This window comes from Plutella xylostella, chromosome 12 (assembly GCF_932276165.1).
Source record: "Plutella xylostella chromosome 12, ilPluXylo3.1, whole genome shotgun sequence".
NCBI classification, from domain to species: Eukaryota; Metazoa; Arthropoda; class Insecta; order Lepidoptera; family Plutellidae; genus Plutella; species Plutella xylostella.
In genome coordinates this window covers 2,279,926-2,305,371 of record NC_063992.1, presented here as the reverse complement: position 1 = coordinate 2,305,371, position 25,446 = coordinate 2,279,926, and the positions used below count along the sequence as shown (strand labels likewise).

Below are 25,446 nucleotides of genomic sequence, written 5' to 3'. Positions count from 1 at the left end.
AAACTATTGAAAAGTCCAAAGCCGTGTGCCCAAAGAAATTAGCATCATGCAACGAAGATCTGAAATACTATAGTCTGACGTATGCATGTAAAATGCGAGGCCGGGCTTTTAAGTCGAAAGGCAGAGGCATACGGCATACGACGACTTATAAGGACAACTGCCCCATGATGCTAAAGTTGGCTTTGAACAATGATGGCTCGAGACTGAAGATTGTGGAAAAGGTTGAAAACCACAACCATCCTGTTAATAGAGAATGTCAGAAAATGTCTCATTTAATTATACCATACGTTGAATTATTAATAGTAGTTTTTATTATAAATAAAAGATAATATTATGTATGCTATACGTTGTTTATTTTTGTAGAATTAAATTCGGGGATAATCATGTTGCATGTGAAAGAAAACATCGTGAGGAAACCCCAATATCTAGATTAAGCACATCTAGATATGTGAACCCACCAATCCGCAGTGGACCAGAGCGGTGGGAAATGGTCAAAGCTTAGGAAGGCAGTTTAGACCTTCGAGATATGCACAAAGGTTCCACTTGAGAGAGCCAGGTCTTACACCCCCACAGACAATATAATGGAATGACCCACTAACCCTAATCTATCTTACTGAGAACCAAATTTAAGTACAGTACTTAATTACATACAATACAATTACTTTATATTCATGCAATAGATAACATATTGCCACAATAGCGTTATGTTGTGTAAAAAGGTCCTCTGGTAGCTGTTTCATCGCGACCCATCACGTCCGCACTGCTGGGGCACAATGAAGAGCAACTTGAGTCATGTTCATGTCATATACTTATAATACAAATTTAACTTTATAGAGTTGCAATATGGAGCATATTTGAGTGGTTCGTTGACTAGCGAATGGCTGTTTACGCGCCTAGTTACAACCTAGCGAGCCCAGTGTGGAGATGCTTTGGCACGACTAGTCACAAGCTAGCGAGCCCAGTGTGGAGATGCTTTGGCACTACTAGTCACAAGCTAGCGAGCCCAGTGTGGAGATGCTTTGGCATGACTAGTCACAACCCATACACTACCAAAGTGTGAAACGACCAGCCACAACCTAGTCACTACCTAATTTAATTCTTCAATTTTAAAAAATCTTTTTTCCGAAAAAAAATTGCTTAACATTACATTACTAAAATATTACATTCTGTTTCCCAGGACAACAGAGACAAGTCACAATCAAGATGGTGTCAGCCAACAAGAAGAGTTCCCTGTGCATGGGGTTCGGCTCCGTGTTCGTGGTGATGGGAGCCATCTCCGTCGTGTTCTGGCCCGCACTGTTCTTTGCACAGCTGAAGAATGTAAGACTATGTAACTTTTAATAGCATCAGTATTACATTGAAACTGTAGGCAATGCCTTTGCCTTAGAATAATTATTATGGTTAATGTCTATAATTTAGCAACCATTTAGCAAGCATTTTGGTTAAAATAATTACATTTAAGTAATTATTTTAACCATTTAACTTAAATTTTTCAAAGGGTAATGGACTAATTTAATTATTTTACTTATTATTTACCCTTACTTTATCATTATTACATACTTACATAACACATAATTATGCCCCTAAAGCTGAAGAATATCTTTTTATCATTTACTAAACTGTTGTCTAATCCCTAACTGAAAATACTATAACCATTGCTCAAATGCAGTTTTTTCCTTTACAATTTAGATGAACAAATAAGGTTCTATAAACTAATTAAAATCATTTCATTTCATTCATTTACCAGATAATTTATAACCATCATAATTTTCGTCACCTTGACCATTCAATCCCACTTCTGATTATCAATTTCTTCCAGAACATGATCTTAACTAACGTCTCCGAGAGCTTCGGCATCTGGAAAGAGACCCCCATCCCCATGTACCTGGAGTGCTTCATGTGGAACATCACCAACATGCGCGAGATCCTGGCCGGCACCGCTGCCAAGGTGGAAGTTAATCAGATGGGGCCCTACGTGTATAGGGAGAGCCATAGTAAGGTTGGTGCTGGTTTGTTTTTTAATTTTTTTGTAGTACCTATGGATATATTTGGGGCTGAGCCTGTACTACAGTTTTTGTAGCGCGACGTTTTGCTATAGGTACATTTCCCCTCGATTTGTTATTGCAATGCGTACTTGAAACCGACTTATAAACTCTGCGACAAAATATCGCGCTAATAAAAATCACAGCGCTTAGGGTACTATTCCACCAAAGTTGTGCTACGTTCCTCTAGATGCGTTAGATATCCATGATAATAATGTATTCATTAGTCCACATAGGATAGCATTGGTGGGAACGGATTTCTTTCACATCTTCACAACATAGAGCTGCATAGCACATTACTGGTGGAAAGGCCCTTACGACGAGTACCCACCAATCGCATGGTTTATAAAGAGTCCAATGTGTTATTTGCCTGTTAACTGTACGCTCTTATTGATATATACTTCTATTAGGGAAATAATGTTTACTGGCAGCTATCTTTTGTAGGTGCATTACCTAACCTATTCAGTGTTACCTAAACTAGGTAATTGTTATTATAAAATCTGAGATCATCCTCTTCTGCCACAAGAGAGTACAGAACGGTAGATGATCAAACGATAGTAGTAGAAAGTACCTACATAAACAATATAAACGCAAAACTGTTTAATGCAACTGTGCGAAACATTGCATGTACAAAGATGCAGTTTCATCTATGACGCATCCCGATAATATGGCATCCTCTGTCTGATATATCAATACAATCCGTTTTAATACCTAACTATATATAGTTAGGTATTAAAACGGATCATAAATTACGTATCGTATTATCATATTCATCATAATGCCCGGCATAAGCTTCATTGATATCATTGAAATATGAAAATTTAATTAAGTGATCCGTAAGGAATTCTGTTTTTTTTTTAAATCCAGAAAGTACCTGTCTATTTAATCCAGTACCTATTACCAAAGCTGACATCGAAACATGGCAATAGGTCCCTTGTAAAGCAGCATAAATCTGGCTATAAGTGGGTCACCTTGACTGGGTTAAAAGGACTAGACTAGACATCGTTGAAGCTAAGTCACTACTGTAAACAATAACAACTTAGCTTAGGTTTTGTCGTAAATTAGTTAACGATTGTTTGCTTTTGCTACATTAATTTATGAGAATCGTTGTCAGTGTCAAAATAATGCTAATGAACTACTATTAGGATTTGCTCGTGTCTTCAGGTACCTACATAACATACCTAACCATTACCATATAAATAACATGCCATTAGAGACTATAATATCTAGGTAAGTAATGTGAAGTCTAGTCACTCAACCAATTGGCCTGAACTTCTATGATACCTACATGCCATTTAAAGTAGGTAACCTAGGTATTAAGGGATACTTCCAAGGTCATTCTGTTTTAATTGATTCTATTTGTTGACCTACTCTAACTTATTGTTACGAAAATATGACATTGTTCTAGATTGACCTGCCTAGGTAAGCATAAAACGTTACCAAGTTAATAGTTACCGGTGTCAGTTTGGCCCACGAATAGGGTCCTCAGACCACCCTCAAAGGAGACCTACGCAGCCCCCCAGTGTAAATGAGTTATACTAGGATATCTAAAATACAACATTACCTGTAATTTTTAAGAAAAACATCTCATTCAAAGAGGGCGACAAATTACTTTCATAAAAGCCACCCAGCCAGTGCCAGATAACAATTAGATCATCCGTCCAACGGGATTGAAGCTTATTTGACTCTTCATGGTTCACGGTTAATACCACTGGGGAACTTATTTATCTATTTGAGATTATCGCACGATTGCCGGTCTTACTGGTACTTCTTCTTCTTCTTCTTTGGGTACCATCTCCTATCGGAGGTCGGCAATCATCTGGCTTATTCTTTCCTTCGAGACTGCTGCTCGGAACAAGGATGTGGTGTCGGTGTTGTACCAGTCTTTCAGATTTTGGACCCGGACCCTTACTGGTACGGATAGGTCCAAACAACTGAACTGAACTTGATAGTTCCTGAAGTCCTGAAGTTACACTTTTATTCTTTGTCAAACTAACCATACGTCAATCTTTGAAAGAATGAACAGCCCCTCTAGTAGGTACGGGTTTTGCTATTTATGAAAACGAAATAAGTTTACGTTTTCTCCTGTCATCTGCATACATTATCTGTCAAAAGTTTCATGATAGTTTCTATTAGAGACCCTTAGTATGCGAGAAAACGTAAACTTTTATACTTTTGGACAAACTATCAAACCTGTACTAGACGGGCAGGCGGTTTGTTAGTTTATCACGGTATACAGAAGTGCATTCACTGCCAACTTCAGAACTACCAAGTTGTGAACCGAACTGTACCTGTGGGTCGGACGTTATTTATATGATATAACTCATATAACTGAATATCCGTAATATGTGAAGTAACTAACATACCTCATTACAACAATAATTCGATCGTATATGCATTGGCTGTAGTAACGTAAGAAAGTGCTTACGAATTATTATACTGTTACCAACTACATTGGTCAGCCACACAATGAACCGCTGATAGTCTTAAATTATTATAGATTAAATGATCACGTATGTTACTTGCTAGGCTTCAACTAAGCCTAGCTTTAAAGTCTTATTAAATTCCCAGATTAGACGCCAATCAATGAGATTAATGGTAGAATTTCTAAAACAACAGGAGCTATTTTCTAGTTTTCTATTGAAATAAAAAACGTTATGTTAGCCAGTCATTGGATTTATCGAAGACGAAAGATAGCTAATCGCTATTATGAATAATGAGTAATCTGACTGAAAAAATATACAAAATGCTGTTATATAAACATAACAAAGTACTTACCTGGGTATAAATTCCATAGTTCATAGATACCATCAATGCATAATTTCATTATCAATCATGAATATTGATTGTTGTGAATATACCTTCCGCCTCGGATGCATATTTTAAAACTGGTCAAGCCTTAGGCTTTGTGCATCTTAATAAGGACTAGTTTATAATAATATTATAGAGACGGCTGAATGGTGTAGTGGTTGGTGACCCTGACTGCTATGCCGAAGGTCCCGGGTTCGATTCCCGGCTGGGACAGATATTTGTTTAAAGACAGATATTTGTACTCGGGTCTTGGGTGTTGATATTTATATGTATCTTATCTATGTATTTGTGTAGATATATCAGCTGTCCGACACAGGTTCTGCCTAGGAGTTGGATGGCCGTGTGTGTGATGTCCCCAAATATTTATTATTATTATATGTATACATATATTGTTTTTCTGTTTAATATACAGATGCATATATTGTATGTAGGTGTATGCACCAGCATACAGGTGGATAAAGAATTCATTTTAATTCCCAATGTGTTTTGAATTTTAGTCACTGGAATATAATGAGTCGTATATATTATTGAAACCAGCTTTACACATCTTAATTTTCAGTAAACACAAATGACGATACTTATCTTTGATCCTACCTCTCTTCTGTAGGTAATCGTACCTACATACTATGCGTACATGATCGATTAAGATAAAGTAATTTTGATCACGTCTCAGTAAGACAATCATGTAGGTAGAAGTTGTTAAGTATTGCACCTTGGTACTTAATTAAATTACCTATTAACGTGCATATTTGCTCGTATAACTATGGACAACATACTACATCTGTGTCTGATAAAGGTCGTCAAGTTACAGACCCTTTTACAGCAAATATACTTATCTAACCGGACAAAACCAGAAAGTGTTATTGAACTCATTTATTAGTACTTGAATGTGTTAAGTTAAATATCCTAAAATGTATAAGTTGTAAGTACTTTTGTCTTTGGTAACAGTAAAAATGAAATGACAATGTTTTACCTCAGATGAAAATTCGAAAGAGGGGTTTTTGTGATACTACTTACGCTGTCGCTGCAAAATGTAGGAAGTGGTTTATCATACAGCAGTCTTTTGTTTTTGTTTGTATATTATGTGAACGTAAGTATGTAGCCACAAGATAAATGTACGAATGACCTCAATCACTGTATGAATCAGAACGACAGAGTGCAAAAGTCGCAGATAATGCTTGTGGTTTTTTTATAAGTCACAGTATAAGTAAATCTTAGTAAGTACAGCGTAAATAATAGTATGAGTCACACTATCGGGTGCTTACTTTTAGTAATGCATACTGAGGTACAGTCAGCTGCATAAGTGGCTGTACACTTTTGTACCTTGGCAATCTCACAAACTGCCTATTCTATCATTGACGGTTTGTTATGTAGTCAGTTTGACAAAATATAAAAGTGTAGTATAGCTATATACTTATGCATGACCGTACCTACCATACTATAATAGCTATAGAATTTATAATTATAACTTGTGATACCAACCTAGTAACATAACCTAGAGCTACACTAGCGTTTTAAAAGATTTAGCCCCTCATAATTCAATCGTTGACTGCCCAGGGTAGATTCTGATTATAATTAGAATCACTCAAAAGGACCGGAACAGAAGTAAAGTTATCTTTAGCTTCTTCTAGTTCTTGGTTGTTGGTGACACTTACAGCAGTAGGGTTATCACCGCAGAGAAATAATTGACTACTTAGAAATTATACTTACTTACAAAATTATCTTTGTCCACAGACGAATATAACATTTAAGGACAACGGAACTGTGTCGTTTTTCAACCAGCGGTTCTGGCACTACGAGCCTGAGATGTCCAACGGGAGCCTATCAGATAGAATCACCTCTATCAACCCTATAGTAGTTGTAAGTATGAACCTTTTATTCACTTAAGCAAAGCGTCCACCTTTCGGCATGTACTTACTATAGTCGTGCTCTGTCTTAGGCACATATTTAAATTGTGCTTTATTTTATACAACAACAAAGTCAAGGTGCATAAAAAATATATAAATCAAAAATATTCAAAATAAAAAAGCAAAGAGGGACATTGAGGCATTGTTTTTTACCGAAAACTTGTTTAAATAAGAGAAGATACTGGTATTAACCTACCTGGTTTTTATAAGTATAATAAGATTTGTTTTACGGTGAAATTTTATCATTGACTGCTGCGAGCCCAAAGTCGTATAAGTATTTAAAATAATTGCATGTCCTTAGTATGTTGTGTACGTCGACGAAGGGAAGTACCGTAGATATAGTGATTAAATACCTATTGTAAAATCATTTATAAAGAAATTTTTGAGTCATAAAATTCGCACAATCCCATTATTCTGGATGCTGCCCGACCGTTTGCCGCTCACTGATAATATTGCACCTTGTACATATAATTTAGGTATTTAAATAAGTGTTTTTTCCTCTTATCATTTCATTAATAATTCACGAGTGGTTCGTGAAATGGGACGCATACATTTTGCACTTTTTTATTCTATTACCTAGATACCTAAACCATTTACCTAGGTGGCTACAGTATTATTAGATTTGTCTTTCATTTATGGCTTCGGTCACAGAAACACTTTGACTGTAACATGGTGGGTATTTTACACAACATCGAAAAAGAGCAGTGCTATAAGTTTTTTTTAATGTGTATTTTGTAAGCTTAATAAAATAAGTAAGTAGTCACTTTAACTTACAATCACTTTATAAATAAGAAACATAAGATACGCTTTCCAATGCAAATAAAAGGGCTCGGAAAAACAATTTCATAATATTTATGTAACTTTATATGACATGCTTTCAATGAAGTAGGTATCGATTAATTCACAAAACACCCCATAAAATTCGGTAGTTATCACACTCCATGCAGATATAATCTGATAATGATAATAGAATATTGATTTTGTATGTAAGTACATATACTAAGGGCGTCTTGCACAACAAAGTTAAATAAAATTAAATAGTTTGTCTCTTGCTCTGACAGTATACTGTCAGATGGTGATAGATTTTATTTTATTTAACTTTATTGTGCAAGACGCCCTTAGTAAGTAAGTACTTACTTTTATGAAACAAAAAATATTTTACTTTTTTATTAAAAACGAGGCAAATAGCAAAGGTTAAGTTAATTGTGATGCATTTATGATTGTACCTATGTTATTAATGATTATGTACACACGGCAACGTTAAATGGTTGGCAGGGCACACTAACGTAGGTAGTGTATGTGTGTGTCAGCGACGTCGACGTAATTATTTAGTTCTGGGCAACCCACACACGGATATTGTAAGCATGTAGTTGTGCCAGTGACAATGATTCATTGTTTTTATGATATCAAGCAAAATTTTGCAATGCATTGTAATAGATTGAATGGCTCAGTTGGTATGATACAAGACTTACAATAATCGGTATGGTGGTTCAAATCCCACTGAACTTACAAGATTCCTTTTTTGTTTTTTTTATAGATTTAATTTATTTTTTAATATGGCTAATAATAGTATTGTAGTATATATATACGAATAAAAGCAACACAGAAAGTAAATGAAACAAGTTATTAAGTGTTAAAATTACCAAATTTATTCTTGCCGTAACATAAACATTAAGGATGTTACGTTTTTGTTGTTTTTCGTTTTAAAACATAGTTGTAGTTTATATTAATAAGAAAAATTTTCAATTAGCAGTTTTAAATCATAATAAACATCAGAAAAGGATGGACTGGCTGTTTTACTAAAGTAAATAGGCAAGTCATTAGTTATATGAATCAACATGTTAATTAGCTAGAAATAAGATAACTTATTCCAACCTCAGTAACAATAACATCATTAACACATTGGCTTACCCATAATTGTAAATAATAATAAGTATTTAACAAAATAACTAAAATCTTATACAAATGGAAAAATAAAAATTACTGAGCTAACCCCAATAACTATAATTTTCACCACTTTTTTGCCATAATATCTTACCATCCATCCTTGTCTGACTTAATGGACTTCTCATCACTAAATATCACCACATTGTTGCACCAATCAAAAGTTTAAAATAGTCAGTCGCAAAACGCACTCTGTTTTGACGATGCTGATCGGTTAGAGCAATTTTCTTCGTCGGCCTCCGACACCGCAACCCAGCAGCACGCAAGTGAACCCGTACGGTTTGTAGGGATAGATTATGTGTTGTGGCCGTAGAACGGGTGCTGCAGAACGGATCAGCGCTATGTGCAGCTACGATTTCTCGATGGCGTGGTGATGCATCCGTATAGACGACTACTGTCTACATGTCCCGAATCTGCGTATCGGTGAACACATAATTGATCAGTTCTCCTCTGCAAACAAAAAAACAAATACTTAGCTTATACAAATACAAATATTCTAACAGTCAAATAAAATATTTACAATTTCTATGTTACTTACCGTTAAACGTCTTGCGATTTCACTAATTGTAATGTTTTGTTCATATAAATACGATTATCTCCGCCTTTTTGAACATGGTTAAGTGACTTTCCATACTGACTGCGAAGAGTAATTAATTAAATTGACAAATCACAAAGTGAATCACTTTGCAGACGCAGAGGTGAATTGTCACTAAAACTAAAAACAAATTTCGTTTATTCATATTGTATGAGGGTAGAATGGTTTTAATTCTCAAATGAAGAACGAATCATATATTTTTGGCGAAGAGAAATAGTCGACAGCTATGCAGCTTGTAGTCATTTGTCAGTTTCAAATATATTAATTTTATACTCAACAGCGTTTAAATTAACGCAAAATTTGAATTGAGTGAAATAAAAATAACCATCTGTGGACTCGAACTCACGACCTATGTTTCATTAGTCTAACATTCTACCAATGAGCTACGCAGTGTATAGACACAGGTAGTGAAATTTTGCTTCACATCAATTTTATAACTGTTTCACTAACACTACCGGTTGATATTTTTATGTCACAGCTGGTATACGGGCGTTTGCCTACGCACAAACTCGTTTGTGTTGTTGTGTGTGTGTGTGTGTGTGTGGTTTGTTACTGGTGTGTAAACCGATTTCTGCGTTTATGCACACATAGACAACGTTAGTGTGCACACATACACTACGTTAGTGTGCCCTGCCAACCATTTGACGTTTCCGTGTGTACAATACATAATTGATTGTTGTTATGTATCTAAATCGGGACTGCTATCTTCCTCATATCCTGGTCGAGCTGCACAATGTGCATCCGGATGCTGACCAACGTAATCATTTTGGAAATACAATACTACTTATATAACATACTTACAATATTCTGACGACTGTTATTCTTGAAAATTTCTACACGTCAGAAGAAGCATACTGGGTCGCACTTAGCTTATGAAAAACTAAGTTTTGGATCACTGCTGCGCCAACCACGACTCATTGAGTCATTGCATTAAACGTATTTCTTACAAAGGGACGTTTGTTCCCTCAATGGTCTAGCCTTACATTACACTGACTTGCAATGAAAAATTCCTAGTGACGATAGCACCAAAACTCCTAAAAGGAAAAGACTTACTTAATGACCCGTCTTCAATATTGAAGTACATTATTAACAGCGCATCAGAATATTACCAACTAACAACGTAAATAATTATGATCAAATTCAAAATTAAATTTTAAAAAATGAAACATTTTGTAAGTAGAACTTTTTCTTTGCTCGTCAGTGTACTTAGTTACCTATAGAGCTATCAACACCCCTAATATGTATTCTCTCTACCCAACAGTCGATAGCGTACATGATGCGCAACGAGCGGCTGATCCTGCGGCCCGGCGTGGACGCCTTCCTGCGCATCTTCCACCGGAACATGTTCGTCACCGCCAACGTCAGCTCCTGGCTGTTCGACGGTAAGGAGACACAGATACTCATATACAGGGTGTTGCTAAACTGGATGTCAAGAGCAGTAGTAGGCTTTAACATCTTTTGTTCCACGACTTTTAAAAATTTCACGAATTTTCAAAAGTCGTCGATCAAAGATTTTCATTTAAGTATGACCTCCTGAATTACCCTCGTTTGGCTTACTATACTTCCCCTTTTTGTATCATTCTGTAGGGAGTACATTAGTACAAGGCGTGAGTGTGTTATATTATTAAAGTGTCGTATTACTGGAATGATTGAGGCGTACAATATCGAAGTGCATCGATAACTTGACCTTGACTGTAAATTAAGTACCTACTGATGGATCCTTCATCTCTGCATTAATTAATGCATCAATTCAGCTTGAATTCCGTGTTAAAAGTCGAAGAACTACAGTTCTTTTCCCTCATTCGCTGTTTTCAACATAACCTATTCAATTGCACTGAACCAGTTATAATAATTTACACGATGTATATCAATCAATACCGTACACCCAATTGTTATTTGCAAGTGTGCATCGGCCTAAAACGTATTTTGTAACGAATGTTTGTAGAATATAGCGTTTTGGTGTTTCAGGCATCGACGACCCTGTGCTGGATATCGCTCAGAATATCACCGAGATCGACATACCCTATGATAAATTCGGATGGTTCTATGACGTAAGTGGTTTACAATGTTTTTTGTCTTTTGTTTCTGCTCATTGATCTTGACCTAAAGACAAGAGAAGTACTTATATTCCTCCTCATTCCTCGGTTTAGGTACTATAGAAAAAAACGCTACCCTTCCCTTGGTTGTTGAAGTGAAAATGATTAAACTCTTTTCACGTAACTTACGCACAAGTATTTTATTTACAATGAATCTCCATCAAAAACCATAAACATAATCAGGATATTAGTTAATTAGGTAGGTATTTATTTAAAGACCTAAACACTATTAATGAGTATGTTTGTTCACTAACTATGCTCTTTTCTTCGCATTTGATTTGACATTCATAATTCACAATACATTTTCTTGTTAATGATAAAGTATAATGGTCTCGGGAGATCGTAGTTTCTTGAACTGACTAACTTATGGTTGTAATAAAATGCTGGAATCAGAAGGGTAGTAATCCAGTAGTTGCAGTTTCGATTGGATATGGCCCTTAGCACTTTAATTACTAATGAATCACTCAATCGCTTCCTTTAAAAATTCTTCATTTGCCTATCGGTTTTGACTCATTAACTACATAGTACAAAATACATATTATGATTTACATATACGGCATATTTCGTATACTTAGTTATACCGGCTTATCTTTTCTTATTATATTTTACTAGCTGTTCCCGCGAGCTTCGCTTCGCCTTAAAAAGTTTTCCCGTAGCCTATGTCTTAATCCAGGGTGTCACCTAACTCCTAACACCTTATTCCATTACAAAAGGTTCGGCCGTTTCGACGTGAAGAAGTAACACACACAAACACACACCCATACTGTCCCATACTGTCCCATACTGTCCCATACTCATTAACTTTCGCCTTTATAATATTGTTCGATTTTTATGCTGTAGCTTTGGCCATTACCAACATATACAATCATGTATGAAAATCAATGCTTATTAGATCATTGTAACGCTACCCGTTAACACTACATACTAGAATTACTACTTCCATGCTCAATAATTTCCAATAATATAAATGCAAACGACCTCTGTGATTCATTGAAGTTCATGATATTGTAAAGTTTCTGTATATATACCAGTGTATTTTGTGTCTGTTTAAATACGAGACATTTGTAACGACAAAGTATCGTTATATTTACCGAGTCAATTGTTTTTCTAAAGTTTGTTACTACAATACGTTGCTGCTTTGCTGTCAGTAATTACAGTGTTAACATAATGCGAAAACTAAATGGAAACAGAGAAAGCAAGTAGGTTGACGTAAATCCACTCCGGCGTTTATTACATTCCTGATGTAACCGGTCGGCTGGCGTGGTTGATGCAGTTATACAACGTGTGTGCCCAATTACCCACATTTATGTATACATACATGTTTTATATCTTATGATAGTGAGTAACTACATACTTGTTGAGTAGCATAAACAGTACGGAACGAAAGTCAATGGCCTTGACTTCATGATTTAATTTCAAAAAGACAAACAAATTGTTTTGTGATTTCGAGAATAATATACCTAATACTTATTTAATTATCTAAATATTGTGTTTAAAGATCTGAAATTATTAAAAGTATAAGCTCAAAATGTCTGCTTCTTCATCCAGCATTTATTACTCTTTAAATTTATCGTTTTCATTAATTTCAACAACTATTGCTTAAACACTGAAAATGCGAGGTTTATGTACCTGTGTGTTTGTCAGTGGCATCTTAACCGTGAAATCTGATTATACATGCACACGTGATATGGTCCGGTTAAACGTAGATAATAGACTAGCTTTCCAACACCATAATCATGCCGTTATCGCAAGATTTAATTTCGATTAGGATTAATTGACTAATTACGTAATGTAATGACCTAATGAATGAGTAAGTAAATGATTTTCAACAATTAAAACCGTTAACAGAAAAAACCCTATATTTATACTTTCTAACTTAAAACAAACAATAAAGTAAAATATTTGTAACGCTTAAAATCATGAGCTGTTCCGTTTACTTTGGAGTGTTCTCTAATAGGTACATAATTGTCTACATAATATAAGTGGTGTTAAATAATAGTATAGTAAGCAGAATACTTAGGAGGTATTTCTGGAATTTGGCCTTTCGGGTTTCTATTCCACTTTTGAAACAGCCTGTAGATTAGAACCATTTGTTATTAACTTGTCCCGTAAGAATTTCAAAATTTTCAATAACCTGTGTTACTCTCCGCAGTCTAATCTATCTGTATTCTATCTTATCTATTAATGTACATACATCTGTAATAGTGGTGTAAGTATTTTGTAATAAATAAATAAAAATTCCTACTGAAAACTATAACTCGCTGTTTTTGCTGGCTGTACAAACAATTAGGGGATTCCAAATAAGATAGTATTAATCCCGTGTCCTAAGTCTTTCTTTTTAACCCAACATGTGTAATTGTTATCTACACGCGATTTTTATGTATCTAGCTATGCTTAGGTATATTTCCACATAATTATCTAAGTGTTGAAAGGTGGGATTAAAAATATTAAAGGTTAAAATCAAAGTCGAATGATATTTAAATAATTCATTTTACTTACCTAAAATCATGTATATCTTGATCTGCAGGTAATAAATTAATTATTTGTACCTACTGACTGACCGTAACGTCCTAATGACCCTCATTATGCAGACATGCAGTAGACAAATATTTTTTTACTTATTTTATATTTTGAGTTTTATTGACTCTTTGTTTTATTTTACAAACCATATTTTTTGTACATCTCACACACGTCCCTTGGACCGTAAGCTAGGCAGAGCCTGTAATATGGGTATGGCACCGCTGATATATCTATGTCTGTCTACACATATAAATTTAATAGATAGATACAACATATTAACACCCAAGACCTGCACCTGTATGTTTTGTGCAAATAAATATATCAATTTAAAACAAATCAGCCTTTATATTTTCGCTACTCCGACATCATTTCAACACTGGGTGACATACAATATTTTACATAAGTTTCGAGATACGTCGTGTGCCAGGGCATATCGAGTGAGCGAATTTCGCCCCCAACTAACAAACCCTCCCCGTCCCCAGCGCAACGGCTCCGAGACGTTCGACGGGCAGTTCCTCATGGACACCGGTGCCAACGACTTCAGCCAGCTCGGCAACATCGTGAAGTGGCGCAACTCGAACCGGACACTGTACAGGGACCAATGCGGCGAGGTTAAAGGCTCCACGGGAGAGCTTTGGGCGCCTGAGCTGGGCCAACCTGAGGTCACTATATTCGCTCCGGATATCTGCACGTGAGTAGTTTACTTTATTGGGGCTTATACTGGAGACAAATGTTTTTATCAATGCAGGAGTATACCGAAGTGAATGAATGAATTACACCACACCCAGTCAGGAGTTACCGTATATCACGGAAAACGCCGCGCCTACCAGGAGACGCTCTGTTTTAGGGAATTAGTAAGCAATTCTATCCCACTCTGCGTTCGCTCCGCTCGAACAATGAACGAATGGCACTTCAGAGAGGCAACATCGTGAAGTGGCGCAACTCGAACCGGACGCTCTACCGGGACCAGTGCGACGAGGTTAAAGGCTCCACGGGAGAGCTTTGGGCGCCTGAGCTGGGGCAGCCTGAGGTCACCATATTCGCCCCGGATATTTGCACGTGAGTTGTGGTTTTTGTCCCAAAAATCAACGGGATAATGTACCAGCTCAGAAGAGACCAATATCACCTTACTAAAAGATACTGGCACTTGGCTGTATTAGCAAAACGCGTTAGTGTTTATATCGTTGTCCCCTGTTAGACGTAGGCGTAGGTACAGGAGCAAGAAAATATCGTGATATATATATGTATAGATACATGGGATTTTTTAATTCGAAATCCGTATTAACATTCATAAGATACAAATTAAGTCCAATGCCAATTTTGAAGTAAATATTCATCAATTAATTCAATGTCTTTGAGCTACATAATATATTTAAATACTCGTATATATAGGCAGCCATTTTGAATTCTATATTTTGTGTACTTTCAGCTACATGACCCTACACAAGCAGGGGCCGTATTCCACGGAGGGCATAGACGGCGTTATGTACGCGGCCAACGACTCGGTGTTTGACAACGGCTATAAATACGGCAGCATGGTGAGTTCAATAGGGTTGCCTTGTTAGGAGATCTTTAGTCTTTCTAATAGCCTAATTATGTTGTATTTCTATGGGAAGTTTTTGAACCGCTTTGTATCTATCTATATATCTTTGTGTCTCTAATTAAAACTAACTGTTCGTAATATCCCGTGATTGGTATGAAAAAAAATATATTGTAATGTAGATCGCTTTTAAGTCGGTTGGTGCTTGTCTTTAAAATTTCTTAATGTTTTTTTTTTAATATTCGAAATATTTTTGTTTTAACACTTCCTTATTACAAAAAATATACTTACGTTTTATTTAAAATCTTATATTTCGGATTTAGTGTATTGAATTATTAAAATATATCACAATCTTCCTCTTCTTATCTGTGAAAGGATTAGTCAGTCCGAGTCAGTCAGATTAGCTAGCACCGAATATTTATCTTAGGTACAACTTCATAATGTTACCCGAGTCTCCTTTTCTAGACTCCGTATATTATCATGATGAAAAAACACAGTTTCCGCTATGCGACTAAATGAAAGCAATAGAACCTGGTACATAATATCCTTATGTAGTCTAATTCATACAATTTCAGTTTTTCATATCACATAAACTACATCGTGACTGAGGTCACCTTATAAGGACCTGCAGAAAACCAGCGCTGTAGCCTTATTCTCCGCAGCACATGCTGAGCTGGTGCCTTTTTGACGCTCCGGACAGCCACTTGTTTTTTTATATTATTATTTTCTGTCAGTCTGTCAATAAATGATTATTTCTTTCTACAAACAAAAAACCTTAATACTACTACTTTCTTCCCTAGGCGTGTTACTGCGACGAGGTCCGCGACAACGAGTGCCTCCGTCCGGGCGCGCTCAACGTGTCGTCCTGCCGCCTCGGAGCCCCCGCCTTCGTGTCCATGCCGCACTTCTACAACGCCGACCCTTACTACCCCAGCAAGATTCAGGGGCTGGATCCGGTGCCGTAAGTTACTGTTATCAGCCGCTTACTCTCTTTAAGAGAGCTAAAAAAGTAAAACAAAGAAATCTTCGTCGTATTGAGATCCAGCTGAAGCGTTAGTATCATCAGCTACGAAATCTTTCGTTGCTGGACAAAGGCCTCTCTCAAGGAACGCTTAAAGTCTTCTGAGGTGACACGGGTCTCAGAGCCTCGGCCTTCGTGTCTATGCCGCAGGTCTACAACGCCGACCCCTACTACCCCAGCAAGATTCAGGGGCTGGACCCGGTGCCGTAAGTTACTGTTATCAGCTTATAAAATTATTCTAAAGAGGATAACAACACTCTGCTTTGGAGAGTCTAATTATTATTATGAAAAAATCGTTTGCTGCTGGCGACAGGGGTTCAAGGCCTCGGCCTTCGTGTCCATGCCTCAGTTCTACAACGCGGACCCCTACTCAGAGATATACAGGATGTCCCAAAAGTCAACGTCATCCCTTAAAGGGCTGATAGGTCAGCTCATGAGAGGCCAGAATATCACAATATGACCTTTGTAAAAACTCGATAATTTTCGAGATATTGACACTTTTATAAATTTGCTGAAAATCGACACCTTGGATCAGTTTTTTGCGTGCCGCCGGTACAAAAATCCATATTGTTAGAATTTGTTTGGTGTTGCATCATCCTGTATAGCCCTGCTATTGATCGCAGTCAAAAAAAAATATCGAGTAATGCTGTATGTTTAAAAAAAACACGGTTTTCAAAGTCATAAAATGTAATCGTATTTTTTTATAAACAACTTTGATTTTACATACTGTAAAAAAAATATACCACGCAAACCTGGCACCTTATTTGAAAAGATTGCTCATTTAATGCAGTTTCCAAAATGGTATAAAACGTTGCTATTGTTTCAATTAACAAAAAAGTTATTGCTATTTTAGTACAAAACGACCTCGATGTAATATTGTTTGAAGGAAATTTATCTGACTGAATTTATTAAGGGTAAGTCATGTTAGAATGAGTAAAAGTAAAAATAGGTGGTGTGGCCAGGAGTGGGAAAAGAGACGACGTTGTCACAGTTAATAAAAAAAACGCATTTTGAGTATCTTTCTCGAAAAAAGTGGACTATAGCAACTCCACATTCCCCATAAATGTAGCGCATGGTAACGTACATTCCTGAGTAGTGCTAATGTATGATATTGTACAAGTAAAACGCTTACACATGTACATTGTACACCCACAGTATCCAAAAAAGGGACAGATCAGTTTGTCATTTACATTACCTCTAATTACTTGTTATTTATTTTAAAGTTATAATAACAAAACCAAACTCTCAAAATTATGATAATGACCATTAATGAGTATTATTTTTTGCTGATTATGTACTTAATATAATAATGTGGTGATATAATTTTGAGAAATAAAAATAAAGTCAATAAATGTTTGTTTTTTTTAAATAAGGTGTTAAAAACGCAAAATATGTTTTATAAGAGTTTGGTAAGTTTTTTCTTGGCTATTTTTGCGTCATTTATGTTGCCACGGCTAGCGGCTGACTCCACCACCTATTTTACTTTTACTCATTCCAACATGACTTACCCTTAATAAATTCAGTCAGATAAATTTCCTTCAAAGAATTTTACATCGAGGTCGTTTTGTACTAAAATAGCAATAACTTTTTTGTTAATTGAAACAATAGCAACGTTTCATACCATTTTGGAAACTGCATTAAATGAGCAATCTTTTCAAATAAGGTGCCAGGTTTGCGTGGTATATTTTTTTTACAGTATGTAGATTCAAAGTTGTTTATAAAAAAATACGATTACATTTGATGACTTTGAAAACCGTGTTTTTTTTAAATATACAGCATTACTCGATATTTTTTTTGACTGCGATCAATAGCAGGGCTATACAGGGTGATGCCACACCAAACAAATTCTAACAATATGGATTTTTGTACCGGCGGCACGCAAAAAACTGATCCAAGGTGTCGATTTTCAGCAAATTTATAAAAGTGTCAATATCTCGAAAATTATCGACTTTTTACTAAGGTCATATTGTGATATTCTGGCCTCTCATGAGCTGACCTATCAGCCCTTTAAGGGATGACGTTGACTTTTGGGACACCCTGTATACCCCAGCAAGATTGAGGGGCCGGACCTAGTGCCGTATGTAACTGTTATCAGCAAGTTTTTAAGAGGGCTACAAAGTCCGCTTGGGAGATATAGTTGATGTTTCACTATTATCATAATCATCATCCAAGAAATTGATCGCTGCTAGACAAGATTAAAACGCTGGATTCTGTACCGTAAGTAACTGTTATCAACAGCTTTCAGGCCTATACAAATGACTACACAAGTACAAACAGTACTTACATAAGACCAAACATGTCATAGTCTATCCGAGCGATTGTCTGTTTTTGCTGGATATAACCTACCCCATAATCAATTTAGCGGGTACACTACATAAATCCGAATTACTTTTTTACGAATATGAAAATAACGATTTTTAAAATTACGAATTTCATAGTTCCGAATAATTCACAATCCCGAATTTCAAGTTTCCGAACAACGAAAATCACGAATAGTTAATAAACGAAATTTCAAACAACATATTTATTAAAATGACGAAAGTCAATTTTCCGAATATTCTTATTTCGATGTTTTAAAAGTATGACCTTTTATTATAACGAATTGTTAAAATTACGAATCCCGAAGTTTTAATATTCCGAAAATACAAATTCCCGAATGTATCTTAGTTAACAAGAAATAATTATTAAGAATAGTGTGTTTATTAACAGCATAATCCGTATACAATTTAACAATATTTTTTAAGCTATATTATGTGAAACGCTCCGCTCCGCTTCGCTGCGCTCCGCTTTGTTTTTCGATATCTATGTGCACCTAACACGCTCCTCCTCGCTTTGCTCGTCGTCGCACCTATCTTTAGATTTAGGTCCTAAGGTTTTTAAGGTTAATCACCGTAAAAATCCGAGCAATTTTATTGCTTTGTTGTGTTACTTAACAACAAATACTACAAATAGTTTTCTATTTACAATATTTTTACTCTATATTTGAAACGCTCCGCTCCGCTTCGCTGCGCTCCGCTTCGTTTTTCAATATCAATGTGCACCTAACACGCTCCTCCTCGCTTTGCTCGTCGTCGCACCTATCTTTAGGTTTAGGTCCTAAGGTTTTTAAGGTTAAACACCATAAAATTCCGAGCAATTGTTTTGCTCTATATTTGAAACGCTCCGCTCCGCTTCGCTGCGCTCCGCTTTGTTTTTCGATATCTATGTGCACCTAACACGCTCCTCCTCGCTATGCTCGTCGTCGCACCTATCTTTAGGTTTTGGGTCTAAGGTTTTTAAGACGTTTACGGTTTTTTTGTCAATATCACGAATTATCACATTTTCGATCGGGATTTAAATTTTTCGTGATTATAATAAATCGGTATTTTATTTTTCGTATGCTTAAGTAATCGTATTTTTTAACGTTCGTGTATTTGACAATCGTAATAACAAATCTTCGTGATTATAATATTCGAAATTATAATTTACGTGATTTTTAGAATTCGGCATTTAAAAAAATCGGTATTGCAATATTTCGTAAATTACATATTCGGTGTTTTCAAATTCGGAAAAAAGTTTTTCGGAATATTTGGGTGTTCCCCAATTTAGCAGTTTAGATTTTATTTCTATGTCTGAAACCATAGAGTAATATTAATCTTTGTTTGAAAACATAGCTCTATGATATTCCAATTTATTTCTCTTATTTTCTTTCGCAGAGACCACGCGTTTCGCATGGCCCTGGAGCTGTTCACAGGGGTGCCCCTGTTCGTGAAGGCCCAACTACAAATCAACCTCCTAGTCAGACACATCACGGGCATCTCGTAAGTATTCATACTTATTACCGTAATATACTGGCATCGACTATTACCAATATTACCCGACTGAAGTAAAGTACCATAAAACAGCAGCAGCAGTGTAAATTGGTACAACGTTCACTTCATACTTTAGAAAAGCAGATTTTTATTCCTATTTATACCGTTTTACGGTACTTACGGATGTCAGTGATCTTACAGTGTCTTAATAAATACTGCTGGCTATTAAACAAACTATCATTACAAAAAGTTTTAAGCCTAGAAAACGACAGCTTCTGACAGTATTGATATAACTTTTAATCATATGCAAAAAACCATTCACATTCGCATTCCACATCACACAACCACCTTTTTCAAGTCACCCGCAGTCACACAGTCGCTAGAACTCTCGCAACACTAACCCATCTCTCTCCCCCAGCATAAACAACCAGCTGCCAGACAGAGACACACTAGTCCCCATGTTCTGGTTCCGACAGGAGGTGGCCATCACGCCCGAATACGCGAGCCTGGCGCGCTGGGCGCTCAATATACGTTTCGGACTGCCCTATGTGTTTTATTCTATTACGGTGAGTTTTTGTGTTGATTATATTAATGCTAATACACTCACGGGTAGGGAATACAATCCCGGCCTTTATTTGGGATCCCGGGATTTCGGGACTGGATGAAGACAATCCCGGGATCCCGGGATAGTCCCGGGATTAATTTCAAAAACAAAAACACGTCCAACGAATCAAAGTTTTTGGTTTATTGGAGACACACTATTTATAATTTAACTTTGTCAGACCATACTTAGTTGAAAAAAAAAACTTCTTAAAAAAAGATAAACAATAGGCTACTTGACTCTTTTTCAAAGTAGCTATTATTAGTATTAGACCAAACAAAATAATCTATTATTTGTTTTAAACCTTGCCAATTGCAAAACTTTAACTTAAATGTTCTACTTTTCATAAACAGGCGAAAACGGTGTCAGCCATATTTGTTTATAAATTATCACATCTGTGACGTCACACGGGTAGATAACAATAATTTGATATTTAACTAATGACAACAAAGCTACGAGAATACCCTTACATACTAATTTACCCTTTTTTGTCAATCCCGAAAATCCCGGGATTGGCAAATTTTAATCCCAAAAATTTCGGGACTGGAAAATGACCGGGATCCCGGGATCCCGGGGAGCGGGATCCCGGGCTTGTATTCCCTACTCACGGGCAATGAAAAGGTTCCACTGAGAAAAGCACCAAATTACTCCTAAACGGAAAAGGCAAGCTTAATGACGCCTTCTGCAACATTGAAGTACATTTAACGGAGCATCAGGATATTACCAAATAAAAACGGTAATAATATTTTGTCCTAATTTTAAACATTTAGTTTAAAAAAATTGGAGTCATATATAGTGTCGGCATTTTGTGAGTGGAACTTTTTCATTGCCCGTGAGTGTATGTAATTAGGGCGTGCAAAACCGGTTAACCGGTTAACCGGAAAACCGGTTAACCGGACAATATATCACGATTTTTCATAACCGGTTTTGAGAGTTCATAACCGGAAACCGAAAACCGGGTTTTCACCGATTTTGATCGTATTTTTGTATACATTTTAACATACATTAGAAGTTGAACCCATAAACTCTAAAAATAAAAGAATTTGTATATCGGTTGGCACACTGCAACTCATAAAAAAGCACTAAAATATTGTATGGAAATTGAGTGACGATTTTCTGGTGCACATGCCGGCACTATGCCTAGGCGCAGTAAAGCAAACACGACGTCAGTGACCGATGTGTGCGTGTGAGTTCACATTTTTTGCTGTATGAAAACTTATTGCTGTGTGAAAAAAAGGTACTCTGGGTGCACATAATTATAACGTTGAAATCTGGCCCAATAAAGCACAACAAGGTGGTCTTCATACAAACTCTAGGTAAAACAGGACTGCATTGACCGTTGTTGAAAATATAATTAGGCCAAGTGCGGGGACTGCATTCGACGTTATGGACTTTTTTTATGAAGTGTTGAGGACGTCAAATCAAATGCAGTCGTGTCCATCAATGAGTTAGGCTTTCTTTCGTTGCGTTGATATGAACAAATCTGTAACACATCAAAAAAACATTCATCATCTTACTGCTACTATAGAGTGGTCGTAAGAATCAGACGATAAATGTTTTTTTTTCAAAATCTGCCTGTATGTTTAAAATATAAAATTATTGAATCTGCCTGTATGTTTAAAATATACAATTATTGATGATAACAGAACGATATAAAAACACCATTAAGGTGCCACACACTTTTTTTAGATGTGATAACAGTAAGTACTATAATAATTCTTATTTAACTTTTTTTCCTGTTCACTAAATTATTAATTTGTCATATGGTTGATTAAAAATAGGTAAGTATATCATAAAAAATGTTTTATTCGTATGTTTTGTGGATATCTCTATCTAAGAATATGGGTTCCTTGTTTAATTAGTACTGTATGACAAAAAAAAATTAAATAATATCAAAACCGGTGAAAAACCGGTTACCCGGTTTTGAGGCTGAAAACCGAAAATTCAAAACCGGTTTTGAAAACCTTCCGGTTTTGCACGCCCTATATGTAATGTATAGGTCTGCACGTGCACGTGTAATAAAATAAACCAACGAAATAATGAAACAATTCATGAAGATGGTGGTGATTTCGTAAGTTGGAGCAGTGACTAACTTTTGACTAACCTATTTTTTTTATTGTTTCTTAGGCATTATACTTACAATGTTAATACTGTTTCTGCCGTAAAAATATCTAGCTCATAACAGTTAAAAAAACACCGTCATAGTGGTGATTTTCATCAGATGGCTGAGATTTTTTGGTATCACCATAAATCATCAAATTTCAAATCAGATTTTCTGATTCTTGAAAGCTCTCCTCAACCCTTAGTAATCATTTTCATTTCTAAGTTGTTAACCAATCTATATGTTTCCAGGTAATCGGTCTGCTACTGCTGATATCAGGTATAGTGGTGCTAATACGTAAACTGCTGAGGTCGCCCGACGAACAGCCGATACTGCAGACGCAGTCGCAAGAAGACCTGTCACGTTGACACTGTGACAACACACTGACATGTGTCACTGGACTGTTATGACAATAATATATGCATTATACAGGGTTTTGCAAAAGGGGTGTAGTAAGCTGTTAAAAGGGTAAATTAGGGGGGTAATTGTAAATACATTTTGTTCCATTACATTAAAATATTAGCGAAGAGATATTTTGTTATAGAAACTTTGCTCTTCACACAACTTTTTGCTAAGAGAAATTGACGACTTTCCGGAAATTGTAGGATTTTTGGCTTACTACACCTCATTTTCAACACCCTGTAAATTAATATTAAGTGTGTAATTTTTTATGTATTTTTAAGTACTTAAAAGCCAAAGAGATAGTAAAGCTCGTATTTGTAATGTGTACTTTACTTACCTGAAATTTTCAACAAACAACGCATGGGTTTCGTAACTGAGATATTAAGAGCCTGTTTCACAATGTCTGTGGATAATGGCTACCTGTGGGATAAAAGACATGCTGTCACTGTCTTAAACATAATTACAGAGAGTCACACTGACAGCATGTCTTTCATCGCACTGGTAGCCATTATCCAGACATTGCGAAACAGACCCTAAGTATAAATAGATACCTTTAGAAAAATATTTATAAACATGTGTGAGCTTTTTAATACCCCGACGACACATATTGTTGTTGACATATGCATATATACTATATCTAGTAAACTTTTTATTTAAACCACCTATGTTTCCACACTCCATGCATGATAAAAATTATTAACAATGTTGTAGTAGACAGTTACTATTAAACATTCCAATTACGTAATATAACACCCTGTGTTACTTAAAATTTACTTACACATATCATTGGATTTGGTGAACATGTTATATTTGTCTATGTCTATTCATATTTCTTGCCTGAGTAATGAGTATAGGGAAATTCCTGTTTGACTATAAAATATATATAAAACGATTTTTCAAACTATTTTTCAAAACATGAATGATGGGCATCATCTAGCTTTAAGAAATATTTATTCTAACAAATATATTTAACAGAAACCATTGAAAATTTTAGTTTTAAAATCATTATTTTAATGCCTTTATGGAGATATGGAGATAATTGCGGCACTCGAGGGATACTTTATAAGCTCTTAGCTTCCTTCGTTTTTATAAAAAAAATGAAATGATGTCGATTCGGAAGGTACAAATTCTAATTTTAGAATTTTAGTGTTGTCAAAACCGTCAATTCTTTTTTTATTCGACTCTACCTAGACATTTTTCGTAAGTCAATTTTCTACTGGCAATTTTGTAGTTTGACATCATTAAAATTAAATTTGTTGCTATCAGAATTGACCTCAATAATTACTTAAAATTCTTTAAAAATACATGAAGTCGGCAAATTCCTATTTTTTTAATAATATCTAGTATTTATTAGATTTATGTCTGTACTTTTTATTTGTTCGATTTATTTCTGTACTTTTATACCTATATTCTTAATTTTTCATATGACTTTATTAAGTCTCGATAGCAAATAGCAGATTAACTGCCAGTTTCTTTAACTCTATCTATCCATAACTGGTAGTTACTTTCATACGATTTTGACAGGTTTGATTGACGTATCAAAGCAACTACCAGTTATGGATAGATAGAGATATAGAAACTGGCAGTAAAACTCATCTAAGTAAGAGATAACGTTAAATATTTTGTCGCAAAAGTAGATTATATTGCATAAAATAATATCATAAACCAATATGACCTTTATGTTACGCAGAAATATAATATATTAAACATGTGGCCATATTGTTTTCTAGTTTTAATCACGCTTCTGAATAAGTTCCTGTTTTGTTTACCTTGACTTCGATACAATAAGTTGTAAAACTAGTTTTCTTCAAACTGAAAGAAAGTTAATAATACTATCAATCGTTGTCAAGTTGTCAACTTATTTAGGGCTGATTTTTCAATAGCCAGATTAAAGTTATCTGGGGAATATCTGATGCTGTCGCGACTGAATGTTTTTACCCGACTGTCGAAGCAGGAGGGTAATGTTTTTATAAGACAGTGACAGCTACAATTTTATTCGACAGATACCAGTTATCTGACTATTGAAAAAAACCGGCCGAGTGCGAGTCGGGCTCGCGCACAAAGGGTTCCGTAGC

General features: G+C 35.7%; 1 protein-coding gene across 1 annotated transcript; it reads left to right on the top strand.

The window, feature by feature from the left end:
* The first annotated feature begins 1,179 nt into the window (after positions 1–1,179).
* LOC105394003 (protein croquemort) lies at positions 1,180–23,408 on the top strand. Its single transcript, XM_048624522.1, has 11 exons — positions 1,180–1,320; positions 1,820–1,999; positions 6,588–6,713; positions 10,561–10,681; positions 11,268–11,350; positions 14,398–14,606; positions 15,345–15,453; positions 16,256–16,416; positions 20,172–20,276; positions 20,686–20,833; positions 23,221–23,408. The coding sequence occupies exons 1-11, from the start codon at positions 1,204–1,206 to the stop codon at positions 23,335–23,337; spliced, it is 1,476 nt and encodes a 491-aa protein (XP_048480479.1). The 5' UTR covers positions 1,180–1,203; the 3' UTR covers positions 23,338–23,408.
* The last annotated feature ends 2,038 nt before the right edge of the window (positions 23,409–25,446 follow it).

What these genes read in the sequence shown, in the direction of transcription:
- LOC105394003 (XM_048624522.1), top strand. Translation starts at nt 1,204, where the DNA reads ATGGTGTCAGCCAACAAGAAGAGTTCCCTGTGCATGGGGTTCGGCTCC. An exon ending in CTATCAACCCTATAGTAGTT is followed by an intron (nt 6,714 to 10,560) that starts GTAAGTATGAAC and finishes TCTACCCAACAG; the next exon opens with TCGATAGCGTACATGATGCG. An exon ending in ATGTGTTTTATTCTATTACG is followed by an intron (nt 20,834 to 23,220) that starts GTGAGTTTTTGT and finishes ATATGTTTCCAG; the next exon opens with GTAATCGGTCTGCTACTGCT.